Here is a 19274-nt window from a genome sequence, read left to right as displayed (position 1 = left end):
TTCTCTGATGGGACTATCAGGGTCTGGACTTCTTCACAGGGCTCTTCCTCTGCTGCCCAGTCAACATCCCCTCTCTGTGTGGTGCCAGGGGCTGTCATGATTCCGGGTGTCTCTCAGCTGACGGAGAAGGACCTCAAATACAGGCTGCAGGCATCCAGGGCCAAGTCCATTATCACCAGTGACTCCCTGGCTCCGCGGGTCGACGCCATTAGTGCTGACTGCCCCTCCCTTCAGACCAAGCTACTGGTGTCAGACAGCAGTCGGCCAGGCTGGATGAACTTCAGGGAACTCCTCCGGTAAGTTGGGGTTTTCCAGAGAACAGCATAAAGATGAGGCCAAGGTTTTCCCCCTTTAAGTAATAGGGGATGGAGTGTATTGCTGATTGTCCACGAAGAGAGTGAACCAGAAAGGAGCACTCAACTGTGGAGATCACGGGGACCTGAGACCTAATCCCTAATCCCAGTGACCGCCTTAAGATCCTTCAAAGTCACTCACTTTTCAGTACTAGAATTGTCATTAGCTTTTCTGGGTGTCTTTTGCTTCTGTCATGGTGCTAGTGGTTACAGAACTGGTAGCCAGAGTAAACTAGATAACCCATATGATGCACTTAGGACATAGTGGGTGGTCAATTAGTAATATAATAATAGCTGCCATGCATCGAGTGCTTGGTGTATGCTAGGCATTGTGCTCGGTAAGCATTTACCTACATTCATTCATGCACCAAAGATGTAATGAACATCTATTTTGTGTAAGCATTGTGTTTGGTGCTCTTATTTAATACTTGGAAAAAAACCCTATGAAGTACCCTTTAACCCAATTTTACAGGTAAGGAAACTGACACTGGAAAAGTAAAGTGCCTTATGCAGGATGCTAACAAGTAGTTATATGATGGTTGGGACAGAACCAAAAGCCATCTGCCTTTGAGCAACGCCCTGGTGGAAGCCTACCTTGGCATTTGAGATTTTGTCCTGATCAGAGGCAGAAACAAAAAGGGGCCCTGTCAGAGGCCTGTACCATGAAGTCACACATGCACATTCCACAGACCAACTACCACCCATTCACCTGGGTGTTGTTTCACTTTATTTTACTTTTCTTACTAATATCAACATTTGTCTCTTATATCAGTAGCTTTATTTGAAAAAGAACTATGTGCCACATTCACTTAAATGTGTTACAGATTTTTAGGATTATAAGACCCACAAGCATGCATTGCAAGTAATTTATCTTGTATTTTCAAAAATATTATATTTCCAATATGTGACATTTTTTATAATATATTATTACGTTATATTTCATTGCAATGATCATCAGCAGAAACTTGAACAGAAAATACTCAGCACGTGTAGGTAGTAAAGTAAAAAAGATATATTTAGAAGTTTGAGGACATGGTAAATAATCTTTAGACTGTTCTTGCCTATATTAGAATGCAAACTTTCTACTAAAAATTATGGAAAATTCTGTTTATTTTGTTTTACTTATTTATTTGGCCATTTATCTTCGGGTACTGTTTTAAATTCAGATTCCCACATCTGACTTACTTAACCAGATGTACCTGAGCAAAGGCCCTGGGAATCTGTATTGTAAGAGATCTGCCCAGATGACATTGATGAGCTGCCGGGTTGGCCTAGACCAGGAATTCTCAATTTTGGCTGTCATTAGAATTACCCGAGGAGCTTTTAAAAAAACCAAAATATACAAAAAAAAAAAAAAAAAAAAAATCCTAGTGCCCCAGGCCCACCATCAAAGCTTCTATTTTTCTCTAGGGTGGAGCCTGGGCAGTGGGATATCTTTTAAAGACTCACCAGATGCCCCTGTGGTCCAGCCAGGATTGAGAACCAGTGGGTGAGAAGATTTGCCAGATCACAGAACTTTAGGAGTTACCCAGATCTCAAACCCACAAATGTAGGGAATCCTTCAGCCCTAAATTACCTGGAATTGGGGTGAGGGCAAAGCTGTGCCTTAAATGTGCAGAGGCATAGACACAGAAACGTGCTTATCCACCAGAGAGTCCTCATGCCCAGGTGGAGGAGCACAGGCTCTTTTGAGTGAGTTGCTTCACCAGTTTTGAGCCTCAATTTCCTTATTTGCAAAGGGTTATAATGATAGTACGTACCCCATGAGGTCATTGTAGGGCTCAGAGACAATGCCAACTGGAGCTTCCAGCACAGTGCCTCACAGGTAGTATTTAATAAGATGGTAGCCAGTATTGTTGTTGTAAATATTATTGTTATTATGACTATTTTTACTACTTGTAATACCACCTAGGATTTTTATATTTTACAGCGAGGCATCCACAGAACACAACTGTGTGAGGACCAAGAGTCAAGACCCACTGGCCATCTACTTCACAAGTGGCACTACTGGGGCCCCCAAGATGGTTGAGCACTCCCAGGCCAGCTATGGACTGGGTTTTGTGGCCAGTGGAAGGTACCAGGGGACAGCTCATCTGGCAGATCAAGTAACAGAAAGTAGGGAATGAGCCAGAGAAATGTAAGAGGCATAGTGGCAAGAGTGAGGTCAGAGAACTAACATGGGACACCTGGGTGGTTCAGTCAGTTGAGCGTCTGACTCTTGGTTTCGGGTCAGGTCATGATCTCCACAGTTTGTGAGATCGAGTCCCACATTGGGCTCTGAGCTGACAGTGTAGAACCTGCTTGGGATTCTCTCTCTCTCTGCCTCTCCTCTGCTCATTTTCTCTCTCTCTCTCTCTCTCTCTCTCTCTCAAAATAAATAAACTAAAAAAAAAGGAAGAATGAAGTCAGAGAGCTAACAAAGTGTGAACTCAGGTAGAATCAGAAGGCCTTGCCTGGGTTTTACTTTGAGCAAGGTGAGAAGCCATTGGAGATTTTTTGTTTTTAATTGTGGTAAGAGATATATAACATAAAATTTACCATCTTAACCTTTTTAAGTGTAGAATTAGTGTTATTAAGGACGGTCACATTGTTATACAGTCATCCCCACCATCCATCTCTGGAACTTTTCCATTTTGTAAATCTGAAACTCTATGCCCATTTACACATTAATTCCCCATTTCCTCCCTCCTCAACCCTGACACCCACCGTTCTACTTTCTGTCTCTATGAATTTGACTACTCTGGGAATCACCTATAAGTGGAATCATACAGTATTTTTCCCTTCTTGTCTAACTCATTTCACTTAGCAAAATGTCCTCAGGTTTCATCCATGTTGTAGCATGTGTCAGAATTTCCTTTCTTTTTAAGGCTCATTAATGAATATTGCAACGTATGTAACTTATCAGTGTTGTTTATCCAGTCACCCAAGGATGGACACTTGGGTTGCTTCCACTTTTTGGCTGTTATCACTAGTGCTATTAACATGGGTATATAAACATCTATTCAAACCCAAATTCTTTGGGGTGTATATATCCAGAAGTGGAATTGCTGGATCATACAGTGATTCTATGTTTAATTTTCTGAGGAACAGTGGAGTATTTTGAGCAGAGGAGTGATGTGACCTGATTTGCTTTTTTAAAGGATCTGTCAGGCGTTTGGGTTGAGAATAACCTGTAGGGGGCAAAGGATGAAGCAGAGGCCCACTTCAGAAGCCAGTGCATTAAGAGGCAAAGGCGGAGGGAGGCTTCCGCAGGGGAAGTGAGAGGAGGCAAGATTCTGAATGTAGTTTGAACATAGGCCTAATAAGATTTGCTGACAGGTTTGATGTGAAGTGAGGGACAGCGAGAAGAGTCAGGGGTGATGCCTCGTTTTATGGCCTGAACAATTAGAAGCGTTAACTGGCAGTGGGAAGACTATGTTGAGCTGTTTGGTGGGAGGAACACGAGGAGTTCATTTTCAGCGTCCTAAGTTTGAGATGCTTAGTAGACATCTCCATACCCTGAGTTAAGAAAGGAGATATTGGGAGGTATTTGGAGATACATGTGTAGAGTTCGTGGGAAATATTCATGATGGAATTGTCAGCAAGGTGGTACTTAATGCCATGAAATTGGATGAGATCAGCAAAGAGTAAAAGACACTGGGAAGAGAAGAGGCCTGGGCGCTGAATGCCTGAGGCATTTCTGCAATGAAGTGGTAAGCAAGGAGAACTAGGAGAAGGAGACCAAGAAGGAGCAGCCAAGGTTGAGGACCAGGAAGACCGTGTGTCCTAGAATCCAAGTGCAGAACATGACCACTTGTGTATTTTCTATGCTCACAGGCACCGCCTCCCCTTCCTTGGATGTCCTTCCTTCTCTGCCTCCCCTGTGTAGTTCCTGCACATCATTTACATCTCACTCAGCCCTCACCTCCTCTGGGGAACCATTTCTCAGATCCGTCTCCATCCTGTCTCTGGGTTGGGTGCCCATTCTCCAGAATTGCATAATTGCATAATTGTAAAATGGCTCTGTGTTTAACTCTTTGAAGGCTTGCTCTTCAGGGTCTTCCTAGATGTTTAAACGTACTAAACTGTAGGCTCCTCAAAGCAAGACTGATCATTCTTTGCTACACTCTAATGCCAAGTGTAGAATAAGTGCTGAATAAACTTTGGCTGAATCAAGAAGTTTCCTCATCACATTGTACTGAGATTATGTGTTCCTTTACAGATCACTCCCACTAGATTGTGAACTCTTGAAAGCATGGGATCTGTTTAATTCTGTATCCTTCGCCTATGGCATAAATACACAGAATATGCTCCATAAATGCTTGTTGAGAGAAAGAGTGGCTTTAGGGTTCTTGTACCAATTTGATAACTGCAAGTGAGTTATAAGTGAACCTTGGTCAAGGCTCCAAATAAGGTAACATTGATACTGTAATCCTCTTTAAAAGAAGAAGCACTGCTGGAGGTTCTGACTTTCTCTAATTTTTGGCAGGCATTGGGTGGACCTGACCAAATCAGACATCTTCTGGAACACCTCAGACACGGGCTGGGTGAAGGCAGCCTGGACCCTCTTCTCCGCCTGGCCTAATGGATCTTGCATTTTTGTGCATGAACTGCCCCGAGTTGATGCCAAGGTTATTCTGAATGTAAGAAACAAAAATATGGCTTATGTGTTGGGTGTAAATGAAATGAGTGGAGTATAGGCATTGGGGATGCCTGGCTGGCTGAGTCAGTAGAGCATGCAGCTCTTGATCTCAGGGTTGTGAGTTCAAGCACCACATTGAGGGTTGAGATTACTTAAAGAAATAAAGCTTTTTAAAAAAAGGAATACAGGTTTTGAATTTGCAGGAGAAAAGGCATAAGTGACCACAAGGCCTCTTTGGTGCTGATATTAAACAAAATGGCTCCCAGGACCATCCATATCTGACTCCTGCCCACCTGGCTACCTTCAGTTATTGCCTGTCCTATAACTAGATTCCTGGACAAGACCATTTAATATCTCTGAACATTTTCATATTGTATGTTTTCTGCATTGGGTGCCTCTCCCTCCACCAATTTCTTCCTGTGCTCCTGTCAAAACCCTAGTTACTTTTCCAAACCTTGGGGAAAGCCATAGTCTACTCCTCAATTCCATGTGCTACTATCCATGGTGCTTAGTGTGAATATTTCACCCAGCCGGAGTATCCTGATGACTCCTGCCCATTTTCCCCGGGTTTTGTCATAATTATTGACCCCATAATTATTGACATAGGGCACCTTCCTTCTGCCCTCTACATCCTAACCACCATTCCTTAAAACATCTGAGGGGCCATCTGCGGGTGTGTGCTCTTTGCATTGAGGTAAGCTGTGTCACCTGGTGGCTAATAGCATAGACCATGCCATCAGTCAGACCTGACCTCTGATCCTACATCTTCCATTTGCTAGCTGTGTGTCCTTGGGAAAGGTACCTAACTTCCTTCCTTGAGATGAGGAAATTGAACCTCAGTTTCTTCATCTGTAAGAAAGAAAGGGATAATACAGTCCTATGGAGGATGAAACAGTCCTAGGCATGGGGCCTGGCACAGAGTGGGCTGCTAACACATATTGACTATTATTGCCATTACCAAGCTCACCATCATCATTTTTCACTTAGGGCTTGATCAGCCAGTGTGTACCTTGTCCCTCTACTGCCTCTAGCCCTTACCTAGTATATTAGTTATCTATTGTAGTAAGTTACCCCTAAACTTAGCAGCTTAAAACCAACATTTAGTATCTCACAGTTTCTGGTGGTCAGGAGTCTGGGAGCAGTCTAACAGGTGGTTCTGAATCAGGGCCTCTCATGAGGTTGCAGTCAAGCTGTCAGCTAGGTATATCCATGTTCATAGCAGCATTATTCCTAATAGCCCAAAGGTAAAAGCAACCAAGTCCCATTGGCAGATAAATGAGTAAACAAGATGTGATACATGCATACAGTGGAATATTATTCAGCCTTTAAAAAGAAGGAATGACACTTAGGGCACCTGGGTAACTCCATCGGTTGAGCTTCCAACTTCGGCTCAGGTCATGATCTCATGGTTCCTGAGTTGGAGCCCTGCATTAGGCCCTGTGCTGTGTCTCCCTCTCTCTCTGCTCCTCCCCTGCTCATGCTGTCTCTCAAAAATAAATAAATGTTAAAAAAAAAAAAGAAGGAATAACCCGTGCTATATCATGGATGAATCTTGAAGACATTATGTTAAGTGAAATAATAAGCCAGCCACAAAAGGACAAATACTGTATGGTTCACTTATTTGATGTATCTAGGGTAGTTAAAATCATGGAGACAGAAAGTGAAATGGTCAGGAGCTGGAGGAAAGGAGAAATGGGGCAATATTTTGTAATGGGTACAGAGTTTCAGTTTGGGAAGATTTTTAAAGTTCTGGAGATGGATGGTGGTGATGGTTGTACAACAATGTGAATGTATTTAATGCCATTAGACTGTACATTTAAAAATGGTTAAAATGATAAATTTTATGTGATGTGTATTTTACCATAATAAAAGAAAGACGTCTGCCAGGACTGCAATTACCTTAAGGCTTGACTGGGACTAGAGAATCTCTTTAAAAACCCACTCGTGGTTTTTAGAGGACTTCAGTTTGTTACTGGCTATTGGCCAAAGGTTTTAGTTTCTGACTGTATACACTCGAGTATACTCATGACATGGTGGCCTGTTTTCCCCAGAGCAAGTGACTTAAGATAGGAGGATAGAGGGATGGTACCCCAGACAGAAGCTGTAGTATTTGTACAATCTCATCTCGAAAGTGGCATCTGTCACCTGTGCCGAATGCTCTTGGACACACAGACCAAACTTGGTTCAGTGTGGGAAGGCACCCCACAAGAGTAAAATACCAGGAAGTAAAGTCATCTGGAGCCACCTTGGAGGCTGGATGCCATGTGTAGTTTTCAACTTCTCTGCTCTGGTAATGAGAGTATGAAGACCCAGTTCACCTGCTCCATCTGCACAAAGGCCCACCCCAATACCTCTAATTGTTTTTGTTTAGACTCTCTCCAGTTTCCCGATCACCACCCTCTGCTGTGTCCCCACCATCTTCCGGTTGCTTGTACAGGAGGATCTGACCAGGTACAGCCCAACTGTTAGGTGCTTTGGGGACCTAAGTATGTGAATGTACAGTACATATACATACAGTATATGTACACATGCATACCTATGCTGTCATACCACCTCTGTCTGTGTTTCTGTCTCTTTGTCTCTGTCTCATCTCTGTCCCTCTCCTATCTCTCTCCCTGTCTTTCTCTCTCTCTCTCTCTGTGTATATGTATATATATATGTGTATATATATATATGTGTATACATATATATATGTATATATAATATACACACATACATCTGTGATTCTCTATATAGAGAATATATATCTAGAATATTATATATATCTGTGTTTCTCTCATGCACACTTACTCAAGCACATAAGCATCTATATCCTTTGCAGATGCCCCACATAAATGAAATTCTTGCCCCTCCCCCCACCCAGGAATTTGCATCCAGATGGAATTGGATAGATTTAAGACAGTCTGGAATTTTAGCACTTGAGGTGGGCTGTTTCTCCATCGTATACCCATAGGCCATTCCCTCATCAATATGTCTGCTACTTCTGTGAGGTTGGAGGAATTATTGGATACCTGTTAGCCACCTGTGGAATGGGATTTGTGGCCAAGGCCAAGGACTAGCAAGCCCACCACAATCGATGTTCCATGCCTCAGCCCCAGATTAAGCCCATTCAGCCGCCCTCTGAGTGAATGCCTTGAGTATCCCATGGAAGGCAACAAGACACTGTGTGCCTATGGCTCCCATCCTGGGTGAATGCAAAGCGACATCTGCTAGCAGGACAAGTCTAGTTGCTGGGGTATGTGGAGACACATCTGTTGTCCTTACTGACTCTGATCTATGTCTGCCTCTTCTATTCTTTCCCAAGTCGTGGGGAGCACCAAGGGAGCTCTTGCATGTCTCTCCTGGGGAATTCTTTCCTAATGTAAGAATTCATCCCATTCACTGACCCGTTGTGTATACCTCTATATCATGGTTTTAACAGAAAGCAGACTCTGAATGATTTTTTTCAAGAGCAATTTGGTTGAAAGGTACTAGGTAATACTAATTAATACGCAAACCGAGTTTATCCAAAGGGGGAAAAATGGTTGAAAATGTATTTGCAACCACCAGTTGTTCACATTTTGCATAATTTGTTAAATGGAAGGGTAGATTTGCAATGTATTTAATATCTGTAGGAATTTTGGCCCATTCTTGACAATTTTCATATTCCTAGAGGGCTACTTTCTACTGTTTAAATTTGTAATCGATTTATAACCAGGTGGCTGTCCTAAGCAATTTACTGTCTGTTTGTTTTCAACGAAGTTATTTTGGCCAATTGACTGTTATGCCAAAACCTACTATATGAGGTTCTGATTTTTCAGAATCAGACAGGATTGGTTTTTAAAAAATTGCCTGCCTCTGAGGAACATGCCTGCAAAGCCAGAGGATAGGGTAGTTGGAACAGATTATAAAGCCTGCCCTTTACCCTCCAGTGTGTTTAGATGTCTAGACCTGAGCAGCAGTACTGGAGAGTGAGGTGGGGGATGGGGAACTCCTGACATAGGTGACCTTATTTTCCAACTGAGAAAGGTACCAGTTTCAGAGCCTGAGGCATTGTCTGACCGGAGGAGAGGCCCTGAATCCTGACGTGAGAGAGAAATGGAAGAGCCAAGTGGGCCTGGAGCTGCATGAAGGCTATGGCCAGTCTGAAACAGTGAGTGCTGCTGGGGCCTGGGTCCCTGCCACAGGTCACCTCCACCTGGGCTCTTGGCCAGTAGGGGGAGATGGCCAACCCACCGAGCCTCCTGCCTTCCAGACACCTGTCAGGGACTGCCCTGCCCACTGGGAGAAGCTGATAACAAAATCCCATCAGCTTTTCTTCCCTTTTGGTTTAAAGATAATTTGAAGTGATTTCACAATGACACCACAGCCAGCAAACCAACTCTCATGGCCAAGGGTGCTGTTTGTGTCCACTAGGACAGCCTACCTCTGTCTCCGGTCAGCACTCACGATCTTAGACACTATTCCCCACAGCCATCTGGGCAGCAGAGATTTGGTGGTCAACTGAGTCTTTCAGCTTAGTGACACATTTGGTTCTTTACATGTGAGTGCCCAGTAGGCGTTCAGTAAGTGCGTGGTGACTATGGAAAGAAGAGAAGGAAGGAAGAGATGAGGAAGAGACAGAAAGGAAGAGGGGGGAGGAGAGGAGAGAGGGGAGGAAGAGTTAGAAGGCAAAGTGGGAGAAAAGATGGGCACCAGGAAGAAAGCGAAGGGGATAAGCTTCCTCCTTATTGGTACTACTTTCTCTCCAGGTTGTAATCTGTGCCAATTCAAAAGGCATGAAAATCAAATCTGGATCCATGGGGAAAGCATCCCCACCTTACGATGTGCAGGTAGGCAGCCTCCCCTAACTGCTGCTGAAGCTTGGTTCAAAGAGAACACAATGCATGTTCTGGGTTAGCGACAGCAGGCTTAGCTGGGGGGTTGGCCTGGCTGTGCAGATATCCAGACACTGCCCTATGATCTCTCTGCCAGATTGTGGACGATGAAGGCAACATCCTGTCTCCGGGAGAAGAGGGAAATGTTGCTGTCCGAGTCAGGCCTGCCCGGCCCTTCTGTTTCTTCAGTTGCTATTTGGTAAGTGGCAGGGGATGGCCATTTTCACAATGATTTCTGTGTGCCGAGCATTGTGTTCCAAGATTTATAAACACCTGTTTGTTTAACCCTTGTGATAACTGCATGAGGTAAGTTGGTATTATTATTGATAAAGAAGTTGGAAAGATAAAGTGACTTATCCAATGTCAAGCACCTAGTATGTACAGGACATGGATGTGAGCATGGGTATGTCTGAGAGTGTAAATTTAAAACACAGGGGAGACCCCATCATTTCAGTGATGAAAAATTGCAGTTCAGAGAAAGGAAGGGACTTCACAAAAGTCAAACTGCAATTTGTGTCAGAGCCTAATTTTCAGAATTCTTTTTGTCTTGAGTCTTGTGTGCAAGAGGGGTTTACTGGCAGGGCTTGTGCCCAAGAATTCTAGTCTAAGTTTCTGTGATAACCCATTAGTTACCTCTCTCTTGTGCCCACTTTTGTTGGTGTTTATGATGGGCTTTCTTTTTGTGAGACTCCTCTATAAAGCTCTATTGACATGGTTCTCAACCCTGGTTGCACATTAGAAACACCTTGGAAGCTTCAAAACACTACTGATACTCAAGCCCCACTGAATGAGATCAACCTTTCTGAGGATGTGGATCAGCTCCCCTGGTGATTCAGATGTGCAGCCAAAGTTAAGAACCACGGCTTTAGTAGGAACTCTATCTGGCTGTATGCGAAGCTGCTAGTCCGCTACACCGGGAAGAACACATAAAAATCAGTCTATTTGTTTTTAGAGTGGTGTATATGTGTTTTAGTGGCTTCTGTGACTACAAGAGAAATAGTCTTTCATGGCATGGTATTTCATTTAAAGTCACAGAAGCTTACCTACCAGAATAAACCAAAAAAAAAAAAAACAAAAAAACAAAAAACAAAAAAACCAACAAAAAAACCCAAAAAAACCTCCCAACAATAAAACAGTAATATACCAATCAAAGATAATTTAAAAATTTTAATGTATTTCCTTCTAATCATTTTTGTAAGCAATAGCAAATCCTTGACTTTCCTGAATAATTTATACATTCATTATTTATTGAGTGGCTACTTCATGCCGCTAAGTATCCAGCAATGGCAGGGAAGACATGACCCTGGTCCTCACAGCGCTCACGTACAGGACCTTTCTGGGTCTGTGATCAGCCCATTGAGGGAGTCAGGTAATTTGTAAAGTTACTTGCTGCACAAGAATCTTTACTTGTTTCAACTTTTTCTTTGCAGCACCAACTGTTAGTTTTCTTCTTGAGTCCTTTTCAACTAAGGAAAAAAATTAAATCTCAAAGAAAAGTGATCTGTCATGTCAGCTTGGTCAGAAATAAAAGTTTGATATATCCATAGATAGCTAAGTTTTGGCAGATTCTTCTATTTAATTGGCCATGTGTTTTATTCCGGTGCTGATACCATAGAGCTTTATCCAGGAAAACATTCCCCCAAATTTTAATATTTAGTAGAGTAAAGCTCTTTCTTCCTCAGCTTCTTTACACATGTTTTACCTACTCTTAGCTCTCTACTCTCTCATATACATTGTAGAATCAACTTGTCAAATTCCATGGAAAATGTTTGTTAGTATTCTAATGAGTGTCACTACATCTCTAGATCAGTTTGGGAGAGAATTAACATATTTATGAAATTCAGTCTTTCTAGCTTTCCATTTAAATGTATCTTCTTAAATGTTCTAAAGAGTTTTTTCTCTGTATACTTCTTTCAGGTTTTGTATGAAATTTATTTTTAGGTATTGACAGCTTAGCTTTTTTCTTTTTTCTCAGAATGCAGTTTTTAAATTGAGGCATAATTTACATACAATGAAATGTATGTAACCTATGTTACGTGTACAGGTCAATGACTTTTGACAAATGTATGCACTTAGGTAACTACCACCAGAATCAAGATATAGAACATTTTTATCCCCCCGAAAGTTCCCTTGTGCCCCTTTGCAGTCAATCCCCAAGCCATAGGCAATTGCTAAATTATTTGTTGTTGCTATAGAAAAATTTTGCCTATTTTTTTTTTTAATTTTCTTTGTTAATGTTTATTTATTTTTGAGAGAGACAGAGTGAGACCAGGTGAGGGGCAGAGAGAAAGGGAGACACAGAATCAGAAGCAGGCTCCAGGCCCTGAGCTGTCAGCGCAGAGCCCAGTGCGGGGCCAGAACCCACGAATCATGAGATCATGACCTGAGCAGAAGTCAGACACTTAACTGACTGAGCCACCCAGGTGCCTCGCCTTTTTTTTTTAAAGAACTTTATATAAATGGAATCACAGAGTACTCATTTTTGTGTGTCTGGTTTCTGTCACTCAGCATAATGTTTTTGACATGCATCCAGATAGTTGCATACAACAGTAATTAATTTGTTTATTTTTCTTGTTGGGTAGTAGCTTCTTTAAATCTTTAAGAATCAGAGTTTGATTTTTAGTTTTTCATCTTTCCTCTACCCCTTCTTTGTGGCCAAGCAAGCCCTCACTTTCTACCTTTAGTGATTTCTGAGCACAAAGAGTGTGTTCTTTTATGCAAAAAAACAAAAACAAAACAAACAAAACCCAGAGCCAGTGGCCCTGTGGCCACCTTCCTGTGTTCCAACTATGTTTCCTTGGACCCTTCTAAAAATGGTAGCGAGGGGCTGTCCTTAATCATTTCCTGACACTTCCATCTAAAAGAGAGAAAATGCACACATTTCATAGCTCCTTGTCCAGTGTGAAATTCTGGCCAGCTTGGTCTTTGGGAACTTGTGGACTTCCTGTTAGGGGTCCCTGTTCTCCTGCATGGGGCCACTAGGGCCATAGCTGGCTTTAGTGGCTGTGCTGAGATGGCCCTTCATGGACTTCTTTTGTCTTCCAGGACAATCCTGAGAAGACAGAGGCATCAGAACGAGGGGACTTTTACATCACAGGGGACCGAGCCCACAAGGACAAGGATGGCTACTTTTGGTTCATGGGACGAAATGACGATGTGATCAATTCCTCAAGGTCAAGCTGTCTGCTCTTTCCTTCTCTTTTTGAAGCTTGGTGGGGGCGGGTAGGTTACTTAGAAGAATTTGCTTTTCTCTTCCAGCTACCGGATTGGGCCTGTTGAAGTGGAAAGTGCCCTTGCCGAGCACCCAGCTGTCCTGGAGGCTGCTGTGGTCAGCAGTCCAGACCCCATCAGAGGGGAGGTAACTAGTCCATCCAAGAATATTTCCTTCTGGTTGTGTACCTGTTAGCACCCAGCAGAGTAAGATGGAAACTCCCCCGTATCTTCCCCTGACTCCAGATATTACAAAGTCTGAATGTCACCATCAGGCACACATTCCTTTTGGTTAAGCATTACCCTCATGTGTTTAGAGACAGACTGTCTAGAGGGACATGATGAGAAGATACCAACGCTTTGCTGTCAAGTGAACATAGAACTGGGTCCAAAAGAGGTGGGCTGTTGGGCAGGAAATCTTGGTGAACGCAGGCTCTGTCATCCATCCTGGCCAATAAAGAGTACTTTCCCGTTTGCAGGTGAGGATATAGCAAGCATGCCAGACATGACTGCTGAGGAATATCCAACTTGAGGGAAGACACAATAAGTATCCAAAGTGACCTTGATATAGTGGAAGGATGGACCAAGTTTAATAAGCTGACCTTTCTTAGGAGAAATGAAAATTTCTTCCCATGGGTCCCAGCAGAATAGATAGAATGGGAGGATTAAGCCCATAGGCAGACCTATGTGTTTTTCACTGGCTGTAAATGCAACATAATCCTACTTATAGTGTAGTTACCTAATGAAAGTTAGTGCAAAATCGGGCTCTGTTCTCAGAAGCACCAGGGCCACAAGAGTGATTCTCATCTGGGCCCTGGACTACTCACAGCTGCATCATTTTGTTTAAAATACAAAATTTGTAGGGGTGTCTGTGTAGCTCAGTCAGTTAACTGTGCAGCTTTGGCTCAGGTCATGATCTCGCGGTAAGTTCAAGCCCGATGTCAGGCTCTGTACTGACAGCTCAGAGCCTGGAGACTGCCTCAGATTCTGTGTCTCCCTCTCTCTCTCTGCCCCTCCCCCACTCATGGTCTGTCTTTCTGTCCCTCTCAAAAATAAATAAACGTTTAAAAAACATTTTTTTTACTACAGATTTATAGACCTGAAGTCAGTCTTGCTGAATCAGAGCGATTGGGGATGCAGCCCACGGCATCTTCATTTTGACCAGAAGCCCCTATCCAAGTGATCCTGGTGCCCATTAAACTTTCAGGCCACAGGCACCTGGGTGGCTCATTTGGTTAAGCATCTGACTCGTGAATCAGCTCAGGTCACGATCTCACAGTTCATGACAGCGCAGTCTGTTTGGGATTCTCTCTCTCCATCACTCTCTGCCCCTCCCTGCCATCTTAAAATAAATCAGTTAACATGAAAAAAACTTTGAGGCCACTAATTTGAAAAAGGGAGGTGGGAACCCCATGTCTGTGTTGGAGAAATCACAGCTGGAAAAGTACAGCTAGTTTTGTATGCCACAAATTAACTGGGGTTTTGACAAATGGCTGTGTGCACAGTTAATCTGCTTATAGTACTCAGAACAGAGCCTGGCGTGTAGAAGGTACTCAATAAATGTTTGGTAGTTTTAACGGCCAGAGAAATCCCTTCCTAATAACCAGATTTGTTTGAACTTGGAATGGTAGTGAGATGCCCACCTTTGGGAAGTATGCAAGGATGGTGAACCACCACCTAACAGGATGTTGTTGACTGAGCTATATGCTGGGGTGGATAAGCAACCTACTGGCCTTTGAACTCTTCCATTCCTATCAGAAACCATGTTCTGTTGTGCCTGAATTCAGGACTCCTCCTGCATGGCAGGAGGCAGCCTGCAAAGAAAGACTCAGGCAGAAACTACCAAGGTGCAGAATGTCCCTCAGGATGCCTGGCATGGAAGCTGTGCAGCAAAACGTTTGCTGATTGTAAACACTCATATATGCGGGCTCAGAAAGACCCATCTCCCCTTGGGAGAGTGGTCTGCATTTTCCCGAATCCTGCCTATCTGGGGCATTGCCAGTTACCTTTCTAGTCAGGAAGACCTGGAAGGTATGGACCCTAAGGAGTTTGTGAAGCTCTTTACTCCAAAGTATTTCCATTGGAAGAGAAGCCCATTGACTGCTAATGGTGTCATTTCAGGAAAGGAGAGAAGTTTGGGAAACAGGTAGGATCCTGGAATCATTCCATAAAAGCCAATGCTTCCAATAGTTGTTCCTGGAAAGGAGGCAACAGGGCAAAAAAAAAATGATGTCGTCCATTTCGCTGGCTGAATCCTGCTGGCAGGATTTTCGTGCTGGGCTGGCAAGTGTAAGCACTTATTTACAAGGCTAGGTTAAGGAGAAAAGAGTTGTTATACAGGGCCTGATTCTTTCTGGTTTGGGGGGTTTTGTTTTTGGATTTTTTTTTTCTGGCAGGTGGTGAAGGCTTTTATAGTCCTTTCTCCAACTTACTCCTCTCAAGATCCAGAGAAACTAACTCGGGAGCTCCAGGAGCATGTGAAGAGGGTGACTGCTCCATACAAGTACCCCAGGAAGGTAAACATTGGGGGTTCTAGGACATGATGAGCAGGGAAATCACCTGAGCACACACTAGGTGGATTCTCTCTCAGGGTCAGGTGCTGGGGGGATGAAGATACAAATAACTACCTGCTGCTTCAGCCTTTTCTCCCTATTTCCCCATCGGGCCCACCCCAAACTACAGTTTGTTCTGACCCTAAAAAGTGGCATAAACCAGGTTTAGGGGGATGGTGCTGAATTGCTGCTGGCAAGATCATATGCCCCAGGCCCTAGCCATTTTGGTCTTTGCCATTTGGAGCAATCTGTGAATCACGGAGGTTTTCCAATGAAGCAGCGGAGGGTAATGACTCAAGACAGAAGTCTTTCTGGGAAATGATGATTTCAAAATGTTTTTGTTTATGGCCACTAGGTGACCTTTGTTTCAGAACTGCCCAAGACGGTTTCTGGAAAGATCCAAAGGAGTAAATTGAGAAGCCAAGAGTGGGGGGAGACGAGAGGCAGCCCACGAAAGGCCCCATAGGCCTCAGAAGCTTCTAAGAGGAGCTGGTGCGATCACTGGTTAGTCCTTGTTTGGAGCATCATCCCTTCCACCTTACAGTATCAGAGGCTTTCAGTTCCAAATGGGCATCTCCAGAATCATTGGAAGAACCTGGAGGACCCTGGAGGAAGAGAGCAGAAGAACATCACTAACCCAGAGTGCACATCCACCACCAGTCTAGTGGCGGTGTTTGGTGGCTTGACTTCCCCCTCCTCTGTCTGGAGGCATCCTCAGCAGCTGCCCACTGGTCTTCCTTCCAGCCGGCTCTCTGAAGGACAGGTCATCACAGAGTCAGGGCGCCTGTGATCTCATTCACTGCCCGTTGGAGTATAACCACTCGACCCTTTTGATAAAGCCATTTGGTAATCACATCCAGGGTCATAAAAAATTGGTCATATCCTTTAGCTCAGAAATTCTGTTTAGCAGTCATTACAAAAGAAAGGAGTCAGGGGTGCCTGGGCAGCTCAGTTGGTGAAGCGTCCAAATCTTGGTTTCAGCTCAGGTCATGATTTCACGGTTCATGAGATAGAGACCCGCGCTGGGCTCTGTGCTGACAGCTCGGAGCCTGCTTGGGATTCTCTCTGTCTCTCTGTCTCTCTCTCTCTGTGCCCCTCCCCTGCTCATATTCTGTCTCAAAATAAATAAATAAACTTAGGGAGAAAAAAAAGGAAGGAATTCAAAGGACATTTCTGGAGCATTGTGTTAAAACTGTGAAAAAAATTGAAAAATTCAATGTCCAACCAATAAGGCAATGATTAACTCAAGTGTAATAGACTAACTCAATAAATATTGAGGCTTTAAAAAATATGCCTTGGGGAAAACTTGAGCTAAATTAATTTTAAATCAGAATAAAAACAGTATATGTATAGTGGAGAACCAAAACTTTGAAAGGGAAAGGGAAAACTATGGAAAAATGCCTGAAAGGAAATACTTGTGCTAAGAGCAATATTCCTGGGGATTGAAAATAGTGGACGATAGTTCTTTCCTTTCTGTGTGTTTCTTTATTTTCCTGGCTTTCTCAGTGAGTCTGTGTTAACTATTTTAATGAAAAAATTATTTTAAAGAAACAACTCCCCCAAGCCACAATCTGCCTCCACAGACCAACACATCATCCCCCAAGTGCTAATGTATTACATTGTGCCCAGGAAAGACATAAAGACCCAAAGCCATGTCCCAGGCCCAGAAACAGAAAGAGATGGTTCTGGGCAGCTGAGACCAGCCATGTGCAGCAAAGCAGATAAAAGCTCAAAGTGATCTTTAGTGCTGTTTGCCTGACCCCCAGCACCTCCATTCACCCACCAGTCAATATTTATGGAGCACCTGCTCAGTGCTGGGCTCTGGGAATACAAAAAGAAGCAAAATCCAACTCAGTTGATACCTATGTGAGTCTGTTTGGGCTTTCATAACAAGTACCACAGACTGTGTGGCTTTAACAACAGAAATTTATTTCCACAGTTCTGGAGGCTGGAAGTCCAAGTTCAAGGTGTCAGTGGGGTTAATTTAATTCTGAGACTTTTCTCCTTGGTTGTATGGCCATCCTCTCCTATGTCCTCACATGTTCCTCCCTCTTTTGTGTCTATGTTCTAATATCCTCTTCTTATAAGAACACCAGTCAGATTAGGGGCCTGGTGACCCCAGTTTAATCTAATCACCACACTAAAGGCCCCATCTCCAAATACAACTTGAGGTATTGGGGATTAGTACTTTAGCATATGAAATTGGGTGACACAATTCAGCCCATGACTCTAGCCTTACAGTCCAGTGGGGACATTGATGTTATTCATCAAAAGAATAAGGCACATAATGCACAACTGTGATAAATGCCACAAGGGAAAGAGTTTAGTTAAAACATAGATTGACGCTGGGGCGCCTGGGTGGCGCAGTCGGTTAAGCGTCTGACTTCAGCCAGGTCACGATCTCGCGGTTCGTGAGTTCGAGCCCCGCGTCAGGCTCTGGGCTGATGGCTCAGAGCCTGGAGCCTGTTTCCGATTCTGTGTCTCCCTCTCTCTCTGCCCCTCCCCCGTTCATGCTCTGTCTCTCTCTGTCCCAAAAATAAATAAACGTTGAAAAAAAAAATTTTTTTTAAAAAAACATAGATTGACGGGACTGATCAATCTATGGGAGGACTCAGGATATCAGGACAGCCTTCCATAAGGAAGTCCCTGGTGAACTGAGATTGAAAGGTGAAAGGAAACTAAGTAAAAAGATTGGGACCCAGTGTTCTGAATAAAGGATATAGCATGTGCAAAGGCCCTGAGGTGGGAGAGATAGGTTTGTGTTTCTAAGAACAGCTCACACTCAGCACCAGCTATGTCCAGACACAGTTCCAAATGTCTTAACTCTCAACCATCTTGTTGAATAGGTACTGATAACATATCTGCATTTTACAGGTAGAACAAAGAGGTTATGCAATTTGTAGTTCAGGATGGCTTGTTAGGAATTTTGTCTTCAACGAGTGCTAAGAAGCCCCAGAAGGTTTATGGCGTGAAATAATCCTCTTAAAGTTTCACTAGCTCTTAAAAGGAAAAAAAAAAAAAAAACTTGTCAAAAGTGATTTACTTGTTTTTAAGTCTTTGCCTTTATGGCATGGACAAATTCTCTTAATTTAATTTAATTTAATTTAATTTTTTTTTAATTCTCTTAATTTTAAAGGTGGAAATTCAGAGGGCTTTCGTGATTTACCCCAACCCAGCAGGTCTGACTTTGCAACCCCATTAGTGCTCTTAGCAGGGGTTTGGAGTCATGTATAAGACACTGCTGGAATTCCTAATGAGCCCCGCAAATTGTCAGTTCCTTAAAAGCCAGGGACTTGGAACTGGAGTCTTCTCCTCTAAGCCCCTTGGCTGAGCCAGTCTGTTCTCTAGCGGTAATCAGAGCTCCCCACCCAGGGTCCTTTGTCCAGACTTCAGTCAGTATAAGCCAAGGATGATGAAGGGCAGGGATGGAGGCATGGGGAGGCCCACTCACCCTCCCCCAAGAACCCTCCCAAACTGATACCCTTGACCACCCCTCCCCCCTTCAGCCATTTCTCCCACAGTCGCCCCAGCCCAGCTTGTCTCCAAAACGAAAAAGGCAAAACTCAGCTGCAGCTGCACCCTTGGGAGCCAGGCACCAGCACCCCACACTTCCCCACCAGCAGCCCCAGCCTTAGAAGTCATTGTAATCACAACAGCCACAACAAGAACTGCTACCATCCCT

The 19274-nt window shown here is 43.6% G+C and overlaps 1 protein-coding gene and 1 long non-coding RNA gene across 6 annotated transcripts in view; one reads left to right on the top strand and one right to left on the bottom strand.

Annotated features, from left to right (window-relative positions):
* The window catches only part of LOC123588721 (acyl-coenzyme A synthetase ACSM5, mitochondrial), a 111956-nt gene extending 95509 nt beyond the window's left edge, over positions 1 to 16447 (top strand). For 3 of the 5 annotated variants that reach the window (XM_045459859.1, XM_045459858.1, XM_045459860.1), the window contains 11 exons: positions 89 to 296; positions 2284 to 2427; positions 4822 to 4975; positions 7346 to 7425; positions 8983 to 9106; positions 9705 to 9785; positions 9928 to 10029; positions 12876 to 13003; positions 13089 to 13188; positions 15437 to 15556; positions 15948 to 16447. In XM_045459859.1, coding sequence (XP_045315815.1) covers positions 89 to 296; positions 2284 to 2427; positions 4822 to 4975; positions 7346 to 7425; positions 8983 to 9106; positions 9705 to 9785; positions 9928 to 10029; positions 12876 to 13003; positions 13089 to 13188; positions 15437 to 15556; positions 15948 to 16058 — 1352 coding nt within the window. In that variant the 3' untranslated portion in view covers positions 16059 to 16447. Of the gene's footprint in view, positions 1 to 88; positions 297 to 2283; positions 2428 to 4821; positions 4976 to 7345; positions 7426 to 8982; positions 9107 to 9704; positions 9786 to 9927; positions 10030 to 12875; positions 13004 to 13088; positions 13189 to 13519; positions 13972 to 14129; positions 15216 to 15436; positions 15557 to 15947 lie in introns of those variants that run through there. The other 2 variants (XM_045459861.1, XM_045459862.1) reach the window with 2 other exon arrangements.
* LOC123588724 overlaps positions 16102 to 19274 on the bottom strand; it is a 31969-nt gene continuing 28796 nt past the window's right edge. The window contains exon 3 of the long non-coding RNA XR_006707995.1: positions 16102 to 16197. This is a non-coding gene — a long non-coding RNA (uncharacterized LOC123588724). The remainder of the gene's footprint in view (positions 16198 to 19274) is intronic.

The sequence above is a fragment of the Leopardus geoffroyi genome, chromosome E3 (assembly GCF_018350155.1).
Source record: "Leopardus geoffroyi isolate Oge1 chromosome E3, O.geoffroyi_Oge1_pat1.0, whole genome shotgun sequence".
In the NCBI taxonomy this organism is placed as follows: Eukaryota; Metazoa; Chordata; class Mammalia; order Carnivora; family Felidae; genus Leopardus; species Leopardus geoffroyi.
This window is presented reverse-complemented; position numbering and strand designations above follow the sequence as displayed.